Source organism: Buceros rhinoceros, unplaced genomic scaffold, assembly GCF_000710305.1.
Source record: "Buceros rhinoceros silvestris isolate BGI_N320 unplaced genomic scaffold, ASM71030v1 scaffold3585, whole genome shotgun sequence".
Taxonomy (NCBI): Eukaryota; Metazoa; Chordata; class Aves; order Bucerotiformes; family Bucerotidae; genus Buceros; species Buceros rhinoceros.
The window spans coordinates 67,165-78,835 of record NW_010414416.1 but is presented as its reverse complement, the minus strand read 5'-3'; the positions used below and the strand labels follow the sequence as shown (position 1 = coordinate 78,835).

At 47.6% G+C, this 11,671-nt stretch overlaps 1 protein-coding gene across 1 annotated transcript in view; it reads left to right on the top strand.

The window, feature by feature from the left end:
- Positions 1 to 6,997, top strand: part of CUL3 (cullin 3) — a 27,421-nt gene extending 20,424 nt beyond the window's left edge. Inside the window, exons 10-15 of the mRNA XM_010137079.1 lie at positions 223 to 347; positions 665 to 761; positions 1,378 to 1,512; positions 4,748 to 4,934; positions 5,729 to 5,874; positions 6,518 to 6,997. Of these exons, the coding sequence (XP_010135381.1) occupies positions 223 to 347; positions 665 to 761; positions 1,378 to 1,512; positions 4,748 to 4,934; positions 5,729 to 5,874; positions 6,518 to 6,649 (822 nt within the window). The 3' untranslated portion in view covers positions 6,650 to 6,997. The remainder of the gene's footprint in view (positions 1 to 222; positions 348 to 664; positions 762 to 1,377; positions 1,513 to 4,747; positions 4,935 to 5,728; positions 5,875 to 6,517) is intronic.
- Positions 6,998 to 11,671: the final 4,674 nt, after the last annotated feature.

The window sequence follows — 11,671 nt, the reverse complement described above, 5'->3', positions numbered from 1 at the left end:
AGAATTCTTCTGTTAATGTCTGTACGCTCGTAGAAGCCAGAGGGGAATAATGTGAAGGATCTTTACTGCACCATCTACTCCAGTAGCGATGAATTCATTTGCCTGGCTTTGTAAAAATGGCATTTATAGATCTATGTCTATTTGTTTCTTAGTCTGTGGAAATTCTACACCGTTTCAGTTCCTGTTCTAAAGCAGTGGCTGTTTTCTTCCCATTGCCCTTAGGTCTCATTAGGTGGTGTTGATCTTACAGTGCGGGTCCTCACGACAGGTTACTGGCCTACTCAGTCAGCCACACCAAAGTGCAACATCCCTCCAGCTCCCAGGCATGCTTTTGAAGTATTTAGAAGGTATGTGTTCAAACAGACTTTTAAGAAACTTCTTAGCTTACCTTTCAGGTGTGTTGTACCATGAAGGACCCACTGGCATCCTGCTCTTCTGCAGGTCATGTGAAAAGCAAAGAATGCTCTAGTCACATTACAAGGCTGGAGGATTTGGGAGCTTTAAAGTAGAATTTTAACGCGTTAACGTTGTGCAATAGCAAAGGTTAGAAATTTCTGAAGAGTGTCCTTAATGGCTGTGAAAAGTCTGTGTAATAGTTTGAAGCCATTTCCTCTTAATACATGATTCACATTTTGGATCTAACTTTCCGATTCGATCATTACAGATTTTATTTAGCCAAACACAGCGGGCGCCAGCTGACACTCCAGCACCATATGGGCTCTGCAGATCTCAATGCCACTTTCTATGGGCCTGTTAAAAAGGTAAAGTATCAAGAGTATAAAAATAGTCTTCTTTTTTTAAAGTAGGCAGACGCTCCTTTGCAGTAATTTCAGAATTTGGTAAAATAAAAGCTTACCCACCGATGATAGAAGAGTAAGGAAAAGGTGCCTTTCATAGGCCTTGTAGTCTGATTTGTCCTTTGTAGTGGCTCTAACTTTTTTTTTTCTCTCTAAATCTAATTTGGATGTAGCCCTTGACGTCATTTCTGTGGTACCTTGTAGAAAAGTAGTAATTCCGATCTCGACGGGACCTCAGTGGTTTGAGTGTTTGGGAGTTTTTTGACTGTGAATCAGACAAAAGTGACATAAAACTTGTTTCACTTCAGAGTAAATTTTTTAAATCTGAAAAGTGTTGTGAAGCCAAGGTTCACCTGCTTGTCATCTGCACCTCCAGAGGTGCCTCCACCTTCCATCACCATGCAATTCTAAGGCAGCTGCTGGAAACACATGCTGCTGGTGCCACCAGACCCCTGCTCTTCTGGCACTTGTGTAGAGTGATCTCCTAGATAACTATTTTAGCAGATAATTGTCCTTCTACTGAGCCACAACATTTTGCAGTGGAGAATAATCTAACAGTGGCTTTGTAATTTTAAAACAGGAAGATGGCTCTGAGGTTGGCGTAGGAGGAGCCCAGGTAACAGGCTCCAATACACGGAAGCACATACTGCAAGTCTCCACTTTCCAGATGACGATATTAATGCTCTTTAACAACAGAGAAAAATACACTTTTGAGGTAAGCACTGTGGTTTTCTCACCTGATTTTAAATAACTGGTTTAGGCATAATAGACCTTTGAAGATCAGGAGCCTCTCGTTCGGTTTGAGTGTGGGTTAAGCCAGGAGGCAGATCATCAGCGCGTCAGCCAGGAGGCAATCCTAGGGGAGGAAATTATAGGGGCACAGCAGTTCCCAGAGAGGCTGAAGCGAGTCATGAGCATGGTTGTTCCTAGGCTGCAGAGCTACGGAGAAGCAGCAGAAGCTGGAATGCAGCAGGTGGCTCCATCTGCTCATTTTATCTTTGAGAAACTGGATTTAGAGGCCAAAGGGCGGAGAAGGGTTTGAATCCCGGTGGCTTAAATACCGAACCGCTTAAATTGGCAGGCTGGAGCAAGCTGTGGGATGGAGCAAAGAACTTCCAGCCCTTTTCAGAGCGGGTGAGTCAGGGGGAGCAGTGAGGAAGGTCTGGATCAGTTCTTAAGGAGGAGACCAGAGGGGCATTGCCAAGAAAGGTTGGTCAGCTGATGGCACTGATAGAGAAGCCTTTGGGAGTGGAGGAGTGTCTTGTGCTGTGAGGTTTGAGCGCTGTGTTGATGCTGTCAGTTAACAGTTTTGTTTTAGACATTATCTTCTGTTTGAGGGAGCGTTGGCAGCCTCAGAGCAGTCTGGGTGCGGTTGGAAACGGGTGGATTTCCAGGTTTTCTCATCGCTTTTGACTGTGCTGTGCATAGTGATCATTTGCCTTTTTACTTGGCTTTTGGTTTTGTCTGACTTGGCGTGTTCTAGCCTGTTCGTAAGGAGTGTTTCTCTGAAATGGTCTCAATTAGGATTAAGGAAGGCAAGGTTTGATAAGAGGCTCTTAATAAACTGCTCGTAGCTCAAAAAAAGATTATTTTAGAGCACAGGCAGTCTGGTGTGTGGTGAAATCCGCTGCGAGAGCATTACAGCTTTGAGTAATTTCTCTGCAGAATTTTCACAGAGGAAAAAGAGAGGAGGGCTTAACAGCTCGGGGTTTGTCTTGAAGTTGGTGTGGAAATTGGGCTCATGGCTGCCTTATTCCACAAAATCGCAGACTTTGAGTAGTGGAGCCTCTCCCGTGAGTAATTAATACTTGGTAGAGCAGTGAAAAATACAGTGTTTAAAAGGTGCTGTAAGTGATGGTTGATTGCCCTCAGACCAGGTGATAGAGAGGAGGAATGTCTCTGAGCTCTTGGGTTGTGTGTGCTTGGTTTATTTCTCTTCCTTTCTCCCTCAGTGCCTAAAACATTTGGAAGGCTGTTTGTTTGGTTTGGTTTCTTTGGTGAAAGGTGGGGGAGTCATCCTTAACTCCAGCCAGGAAAGATTATGAAAGCTCGGGAGCAGGGTGAATTTTCTTTGTCTGTTGGTTATCAAACACATGATTAATTGCTGAGTGCCAGGCAACTGGTGCTTCTCTGTCCTACCTAGTTAGTGCTTTAACTGCAACATAGCTGGAAACAGCCTTTAAGAGACAAGAGTGGGGTGATGATGATGCAAAAGTTATGCACGAGATGGTACCGAAACCTAAAGGATCATTGTGTAGCACAATTCCTTCATGAAATTGTGTGGGTTTGCTGTATTGCTACAGAGCAACAGTGTGTTGGTGCAGGAGCTGCTGGCGGGGTGGGGCTAGGGTGGCACTGTGAGGCAAAGGGGCAGGATCTTCACGTGGGCCTTCAAAGAATGCGCCATTCTCAGAATTCGGTTTCCTCTCATCGTCTCCTCTAGTGCTCAGCTTGTTTTCTGTCAGTTGACAGCTCGGTGTTCTAAAAGGTGAAATGCCCTGTTGTTTTGCGATGACATCCAAAACACGGGGAACATTTTTGGTTCATTCCTTAGGTTTTACAAACGAGACATACAAATATGACTGCAGTAGAAGTTGTTGACTAATCCCACAAAAATGAGAGACTAGAACTTAAAACGGACTTCCCTGTTTTCTCTCTTCTTTGGAAGACAAGTTGAAACCTGTAAATGAAAATTAAAATCTCTTTTTTCTTGTCATTTCAGCAAAATGACATGTTGTGGTTTTCCTTCTGTTTCCTTCTGTGCATTTTTCTTCTAATGAACTTTTTTCCCCAGTGTAGAACCGGACAGGGGCAGTTCCATGCCTGGAATTGTCCCTCTTGTAACCTCCTGGGAGGACTCATCTGGGAACAGTTTTAGAACTGAGGCTGTGATTGGCACTGCTCACGGGCACGACTCCAGTGTGCTCTTTAAAACAGGCGAAAAAAAACGTAGACCTTTTTCACTGTCACATCAAGTGTCTATAGAAAATACGTTTAGAGAAGCGCGGTGCTGCAGAGCGCAGGAAAAAGCGAGCGCAGGAGCATCTGTCCTGCCCATGTTACAGTCATGGCTGTGCCGCTCAATCCAGCGGGAAGTTCCTGCCGTCCTCTGAGGCAGCACGTGGCAGAGCAGCTCTTTCTGTGGCTCTTATTTTAATGCCAGTTTTTTAATTCTGAAAAACCCAAATGGTTTGTGTGGGTTTAGCGGCTGGCTTGGGATGTGACTGAGTGGAGTGAAACCAGCTCAGAAGTACCGAGGGGTCAGAATACTCTCCCTTTGGGATTTCCCAGTCATCCATAAGCAGTAGATATCACAAAGTCTGAGTCTTCTAAGTTTTAGACTCTACTGGTTATTTTTTTAGTTTACCTCATTCAGATGAATTTGAACTCATGTCAAAACCATGATTTCACATAAAGTCAACACAGGACATGTAGTGTTGGGTCTGTGGTTGGAACGTGAGGGATGTTCTGCTTGAGCCGTGGCACCACTGAGACCGTGGAACAAAGCGTAGAGGGGGAGTCCAGGACAGAGTCCCGGTTACTGCTGGGGCCTGTTGTCAGTGGTGGATGAGACAGAACAGTGGCTTTTTTTCCATGGATTGGTGTGTAGAGAGGTGGAAAAAAAAAAAAACCACCAAAAAAACTTGAGTACAGTAAAGAGATAACATTGTTTAGTGGAACTTAGTTGTATCTCGGGGTCTGATTTTATTCCTTAGCTGGTTAAAGAACTTCTAACAAGTTCTTTAGAGTTCTGTAGCAGTTGGATCACCTGGAGTTGCTGCTGCTTTTAGCCTGAAGGCATCAGTGCGGTTTGTGTGCCCTGAGCATTAGGAATTTGGTGATGGTTGGGGTCTTGTATGTCACCTGGAGAAGGCCTAGACAAGGGCACCTGCGCTGAAAATAAACTGTCTCTGCCATGGCCATCAACTAAGGAGGGTGTTTTTCTGTAGGAAATTCAACAAGAAACCGATATCCCTGAAAGAGAGCTGGTCAGAGCCCTCCAGTCCCTCGCGTGTGGCAAACCGACACAGCGGGTGCTTACGAAAGAGCCCAAGTCAAAAGAAATAGAGAACGGTCATATATTTACAGTGAATGACCAGTTCACGTCGAAGCTGCACAGAGTCAAGATTCAGACAGGTAAGCCAGCTGTGCGTTTACTGCCTTGCGGTCCCCAAACCACCTTTTGCAGGATGGATTCCCATATAGATAGAAGGACAAGAGTGATCTATGGTTTGGGCTGATGATTTAAATGTTAATTTAAATGCTGAGAAAAGCGTGGAAGTCGTAGTTAAGCCTTCTACTTTGCAGCATTTGTAATTATCTGTTAATGGGAGCTGTTGAGACATAAAATTCAAAGTAATAGTGAGATTAAAAATATGCCTCTGATTCAGAAATAGGAAAATTGCCTCAAGTTTTGGTGCTGCTGGCAGAGCAGCATGGGAGGAGGGCTTGGGTGGGCTGAGAGGGTGAGGAGAGCAAAACCGAAGCGTGCATAGTAGAGGAGAACAGACAACAAAGAATATAATTGGGTTGGAGAGGATAAGGCTGGACTCTCTCCTCTGACTAATGAACTTTTAAAGTATTAGTCTGTGAAGTAGTTTTCCAGTCCTATTTCACTTAATGGATTATTTGGTATGAGAGAGAAGAATACTTAGCAGAGCGTGGGGGTTGGTGGGGTCTGTGAGCAGCTTGGCGTACTGTTCGGGTTTGAACAATTAACTACCAGATTGTTACCTTGTCAGCTGCCATCAAAACATGCCAGCAAGTGCTAACGTTCTTGTGGCTGCTTTTACCAAAAAAAAAAAAAAGAAGTTTGAGAATGTCAAAACTCAGGAAAATAAAACTTGATGTCTAGATGAAATAGAAAACGAAGCGGACTCTGGCACCACGAAATTCATTTTGCTAACGAGTTTTACCTTCTTGTCTCCCAGTTGCGGCCAAACAAGGAGAATCTGATCCCGAAAGGAAAGAAACCAGGCAGAAAGTAGACGATGACAGAAAACACGAGATAGAAGCTGCTATAGTCCGGATAATGAAATCTAGGAAGAAGATGCAGCACAATGTGCTAGTAGCAGAGGTAACTGGCCTGCGGGGCGCGGGGGCGCTCTTTGCTTCTCGGGTCAATCATGAGGGTTACCCAGCGCTCACTGACGGGGTGTGAGGGGCTTTGGGGAGCTGCTGGGTTTAATCCATCCAGGGTTCTGCCTCCCTGCCTATCTGAAGATGTTAAATCCTCGTCCTCCAGTTCAGGACGTCCTCAGGGTGTATTTCATTTTCCTTCCCCCTTTTTAGTGCTCTTATGACATTCCCAAATTTCTTGAAGTAGCAGTTGGCAACAAACCCCGCTGTACTTCACAGTCATTATTTTCTGCTTTGATCTTGTTACTGGCTGCTGGGATCAGGTTCGAGAGATCTGAGCTCTCTGAAAGAGTCTGGAGCTCTGGCAGCTCAGGAGCCGTACGTGTTTCCCGCTCGAGCTCCCTCAGAGCTGTGAAATCGAGAGGGTTCTCGGTGGTGACCGTGCCCCTTGCGGGGTCGGGGCTTTGAATCGCACCCGAAAATGAGCAGGTGACTGATGGGGGAGAAAAAAGCTGCCCAAGGTTTGCAGACTGCTGCCTGTGCTCCATGGCTGCAGCCAGCCCTCTCTAACAATATTTTTTCCTCATTATGTACGTAATGATTTGCCCTGTGATCTCTCACAGTCGGTTTTGATCTTTCAGGTAACTCAGCAGCTGAAGGCCCGATTCTTACCAAGTCCAGTTGTTATTAAAAAACGTATTGAAGGACTTATTGAGAGAGAATATTTGGCACGAACACCTGAGGATCGCAAAGTGTACACTTACGTAGCATAAAATGCGTTCAGAAAATTTGATTTATTCTTGGACTGTACTCTTCGCATGAACTGGGAAGTTCTTTTAAATCATTAATATTAAGACGACCATCTCTTCTATTAAATTACAATACATGTTCTAGACCGTTCAGATCAAGCCTTTTACTCCTTTTGAGAGTTTTCAACATCGATTGATTGAGCTTCAGGCTTCTCGACGTTATCCCTGTAGAGATCATCCTTACAATTCTTCGGGAAAATGTGAATGTGCCGCGTTTGTTTTCAATACTGTATGAAAACAGAGAAATAAAAACGAATTTAGAAAAATACAGCTCATTTAAAAAAATAAAATGGTTGGAATTTCATTTCCCCAGCTCCTCGGTGTTGCTGTAACTGTGTTCCTGTAGTGTCGCTTCGCGCATTGTACGAGTTGGGTGCCAGAGAAACCACGCCCGGTAAGGCAGGACTCCCGGTGATGCTGCTGCGCTGCCGACGTTTCTTTAGCCACGTTTAATTTAAACCTTTGGTAATTTTTTGAAGACCCAAGAAGACACCTTGAGCATGTCTCACCCTTCCAGCTGCACTCACTGTTCCAACAACATGGGTCAGGAACTTCTGGGGGCTCAGAAAGGACCGTAAGAATTTTGGCTTTCCCTTCTGTGATTCAAGTTCTAAATGAAACTCTATATTGATTAGGTTTGTTCGGGTTTCTTAGAGGAAAAAGGAGAAGGTTTTAGTGTGTATAAACTGTATAATATTTTTTGCTGTTGTACTCACTGCTGATGGTGGATTGTACAGGGCGATGTTTTTATTTCACTAAATGTAGACAAAATAAATTTAAAATAAATGGATTTAGTGTACACAAGCAACTAATTCAAGTGTGTCAGAGTACAGGGTTGACAATCTTTTGGACCTAAAACCTGTCCCCTGGGGAGACGTACGGGGATTATAATTTGTTAATAACCAGCACCGATGGATCCGTAGCCCCGGGGCTTCCATCGTAAGGACGTATTTCAGGAGATTAAAGCAAAGCCAGCGTGCACCATTTAAAAACACATTTTAAACATGCCATAAAAAATGGTCACTGGAATGAAATTTTTATTCCTTACCCCAGAATTTTTTTTCTTCTTGTCACTGTGCTGCAAAAATAGATTAAAAATCGCAGCTGAGCGGGATCGTTACTCTCGTAGCTGGGGACTCTTTGAAGCGTGCGTTGTGCTGCGGGGTTTTTATTAAACCGTATTTCTGGCCGGCCAAGGCACGTATCACACGCCCCTCTGCCGCAGCTATTTTTCTGCTTTAATTCAAAACAATATTTTTTTTTTCTTGGCTCACATTACTGTCATCCACAGGCACTGAAAAATGCAGCTGGGACGGGCTTCCCAGTGGGGAGAGCTGGAGCTGAAACCGGAGGAAGAACATGTTGTCGAGCATTAAGAGGCTGCCAGAGTGTTTCGTGATGAGCTGCGTTAAATATGTGCCGGGGGGTCATGTCGCAGTGCGACTGTCGAGTATTTCTCGTCATCTGTCCCCGGTTTCACCCCACTCCAGTCTGGGAGGATAGAAATCCCGGCGCTTGTTCAGCAGTGGGGTGTGAGAGGGGCTGGAATTGGGGAGAGACTTTAGCCTGACTTTTCTGAAGCTCTGCAGTCACCAGCGAGGAGGTGGCTGAGGGACGTTCGTGCTGTTGTCCGTCAAGAACGTTGTCCGTCAAGAACGTTGTCCGTCAAGAACCCAGCCCCGAAAGCAAACAGTGAGGCCATGGTCTGCTCTAGAACCACGTTTGCTGGCAGGTGTTGAATGCCCGAGTGTCTCTGGGCGGCGTGTTGCAGAACTGGAACAGAAACGTCCTCTCCCGGAGGAGGCGAGTTCGTGTCCTTGTTCCTGGTGGAGCTCACAGAGATGTTGGTGCGGCTGCTGGTGGCAGGAGGGCTTTGTCCTGAGTGTTGTGCGGTCGCTGTGCCTCGGCTGAAGCGTTCTACCTCTGGTGGCTTCTGGAACGTTACGTAAATAACTGATTAGGTGTTTGAGGGTGGGTTTAGTATGAGCTTCGTGGGCAGGAGCGTTCGCTGGAAGATCAGCAGGTGCTGGTGGCTCTCTGCAGCGACAAAGGCTGTGAGTTTCCACTTAAAATGTAATAGAATTTAGAAGGGGCTGATTACTTGGGAAGGGACTTGTGCCGTAGCTGCTGAAGGAACTGTGCCCTTCACTACTGACCGATGAGATTGCGATACTGCTGGTGTAAAGGTGGAGGTTGAAAACTGGCCACAGCCAGGACCGTGCTTCAGGTGGGTTTGGTGCTCGTCCCCACCTCGTGGGCATTGGTGAGATTTCTTTTACAGGCCGTAGCTGAATTCTGATTTCAGTTTTGCTTCCTTTAAGTAGGGTTTGACTTTTGTAGCTGTTTGAAGGTGCGTACTTCCCTTGTTGACAGGTTTACTTAAAGAGTACATTTCATTTACCATCATCACAGACACACTTATCCAATGTATCCCTGACTGATGTCTTGCTCCGCTGGAGATGGCGTTCCCAAGTTGTCAAAAATAGCAAAAACTGGAAAGATTGAGGCCTCTTGAATGTCCAGAACCAACCAGAGCGTCCATAGCTCAAGCACAAACTCAACTGAGCTCTGTTCATCGCCGAGGTTTGCAGCACATGGGGTTCTGGTCGTTCATCCCCAGTGGCTCAGGGTGAGGATCTGGCAGCCTGGAACTGGGCTCACAACGGTGCGTGGAGCTGGGGAGAGGCACCGCCTGGTTGTGTCTGTACCAAAGTCCCGTTTCCATTAACGTTTCTTTTGGTGTCTTGGATAGGAGATGCGATAACTCCTGGGTCAATGCGTGGAGCCTCCGGGGGATGCCGCTGGTTTTGTGTGCATGAAGGAGCCGATCAACGTATTTACACCCAGGGGGAATTTCTGAATTGTGCAACATGTGAACTCAGCCGCGTTTTCTAAGGACAGCCGAGGCGCTGTAAGGAAGGGCACTCGAACTGCAGTGGAACAGTCCTGCCTCGTTCTGCACTGAGGCTGTGAGATTCAGGCAGGAGCTTTAGTCCTTCAGCCTCCTTGTACCAAACACAAGCTCCTCTTTGTTTTCACAGTTTTTGCCTGCAAAGAAGGCTTTGCAGACGTGGTGCGAGTATCCCAACCTCAGCAGGCTCTGCCCAGCTCCCTAGGTGGTGCTCTGCCTGCTCTCCAGCTGTGATCCTAAAGCAAGGTGGCCCGTCTCACCCCCTTGAGCCCTGCAGCTGCAGACCTGGGCTGTGGACAGGAGGAGGAGATGCCCTGGAGAGGTGATGCTGTGGCAGCTGCGTGCTCCCGCCTGCCTGAGGAGAAGCTGGGAGGAAAGAGGACCCACCAGACCCATCCGTTGCTGGCAGCCTTTGTGGGAGGAGAAAATCACAATGGCAAGTCACCAAGTCTGCAGAGTGAAGCTGTGTTAGAGCCTGGTCATGCCTCACCGCAGCCTGTGAGTTCCCGGGCAGCCGCTGCTTAGCAAAGGTCGCTGGAGCTGTTGCTGCCCCGGAGGCTCTGTTGAAGATGAGGGTGCAAAATGCTCGCAGCGTTTGTTACCAGCTCTGTTATGCAAATCCAGCACCGTGTGGGATCCACGCCAAGGCTGCTGGGTTTGGGTTTTTTAATTAGAATTCGAGGTGTATTGTTCTGTCTCTCAGGAGGGTTGTCCTCAGGAAAGGGAGTAATTAGACGCCGTCACACCGCGTAGGGCTGGCTTGTTCCTTCAGTGGAGCTCGGGCTGGTTGGCGAGCTCACCGCCTCCCGCTGCCTCGCTCTCATTAACGCGCAGTGGGGCGCGGGTCCTCCCCGCGTCGCTGATGGCCTTCCAAGAATTTCGCCTGGAGTTCTCCTCAACAGCGCTCAGAGTGAGCTGATTAAACAAACACTTCACCGGGCGCTGTATGCCTTGGTTTTGTTCAGAGGTGCCTGTTCTCTTTTCCTGGAAGGTTTTTAATTGAAGTGTAATTCGTATAAGAATCGCCTGCTTAACTCCTAAAGAAAGGAGTCCCTGGAGCTCAGCTGCACCTTGGCTGGGTGGCCAAGTCAGCAGACCTTGTTTTCTAACACTAATTTCTGATAAACCTCCTGTTAACTCATTCCGTTGAGTGGATCTTGGTGTATCGAGTGCTTGCGGTTTATTTTGAAGTATTTTAACCAAACTGAAGACTGAGGAGGAATCCGTTGCTGCAAGCATCCGTAACCTGCTGAGGACCCGCAGCCTGGCTCTAGTTGGAGCTGAACACAAAAGCCACATCGGGTGAGCTGCAGAAACTCACACCTCACAAACTTGCCATGTGTGTGGCCGTGGTGGGATGTCCGGAGCCAGGCAAGGCCAGGCAGTGCCTGTTGATGACATGTTTGTTCCTACTAGGAAGCCCTGAAGGGCGAAGCTTTGCCCAGCGCCCTTCCAGGGGCCGGCAGCATCCTCCCTCTCCCCGTAGGCTCTCCCTGTGCTTCAGCAGAACGGGGGCTTGTTTGGAGGTGGCAGCTGTGAGATCAGCCCATGGAACTCCCGGTTCGTGGGGGGTTTCCAAGAGCCTGCTGAAGCTGGTGTGTCTTTGGAAACTGCATCCCCAGCCTAGGCTCTGCTGGCCCTGAGAGATCCCTCAGGTCTGACGGTAAAAGCCTGGTTGCCCCAAAGGCTCTGGCAGGTTGAACGTGGGTGTTGGCAGGTCCATGGCCAGTGATGCCCCTCGTCTCTCTGGGTGCTGCTCTCCCAGCTGTGCGCTTGCACCAAAGCCCGTGTTGCTCGAGGATGACCCGTTCGCGAATACGGTCACCAGGCGTGGAGGGGAACAGAGTGGAGGGCTGCTCCCAGCTGTCCCTCCAGTGTGTGCCTGACCCCCAGCTGCCGCGGCAGAGGGCCAGGAGAAACTACTCTCACTTGAGCTTGTTTTATCTCTTACAAGTCTCCAAACTCTGATCTTGTCCGTGCATCGCCCTGCAGAGTGTTTCCCACAGCTAGAGTCTCCACTTGCTGGGTCCGTCCATGGGAGCTGCAGCTTCCTGCACCGCTGCGGCTGCCGGGAG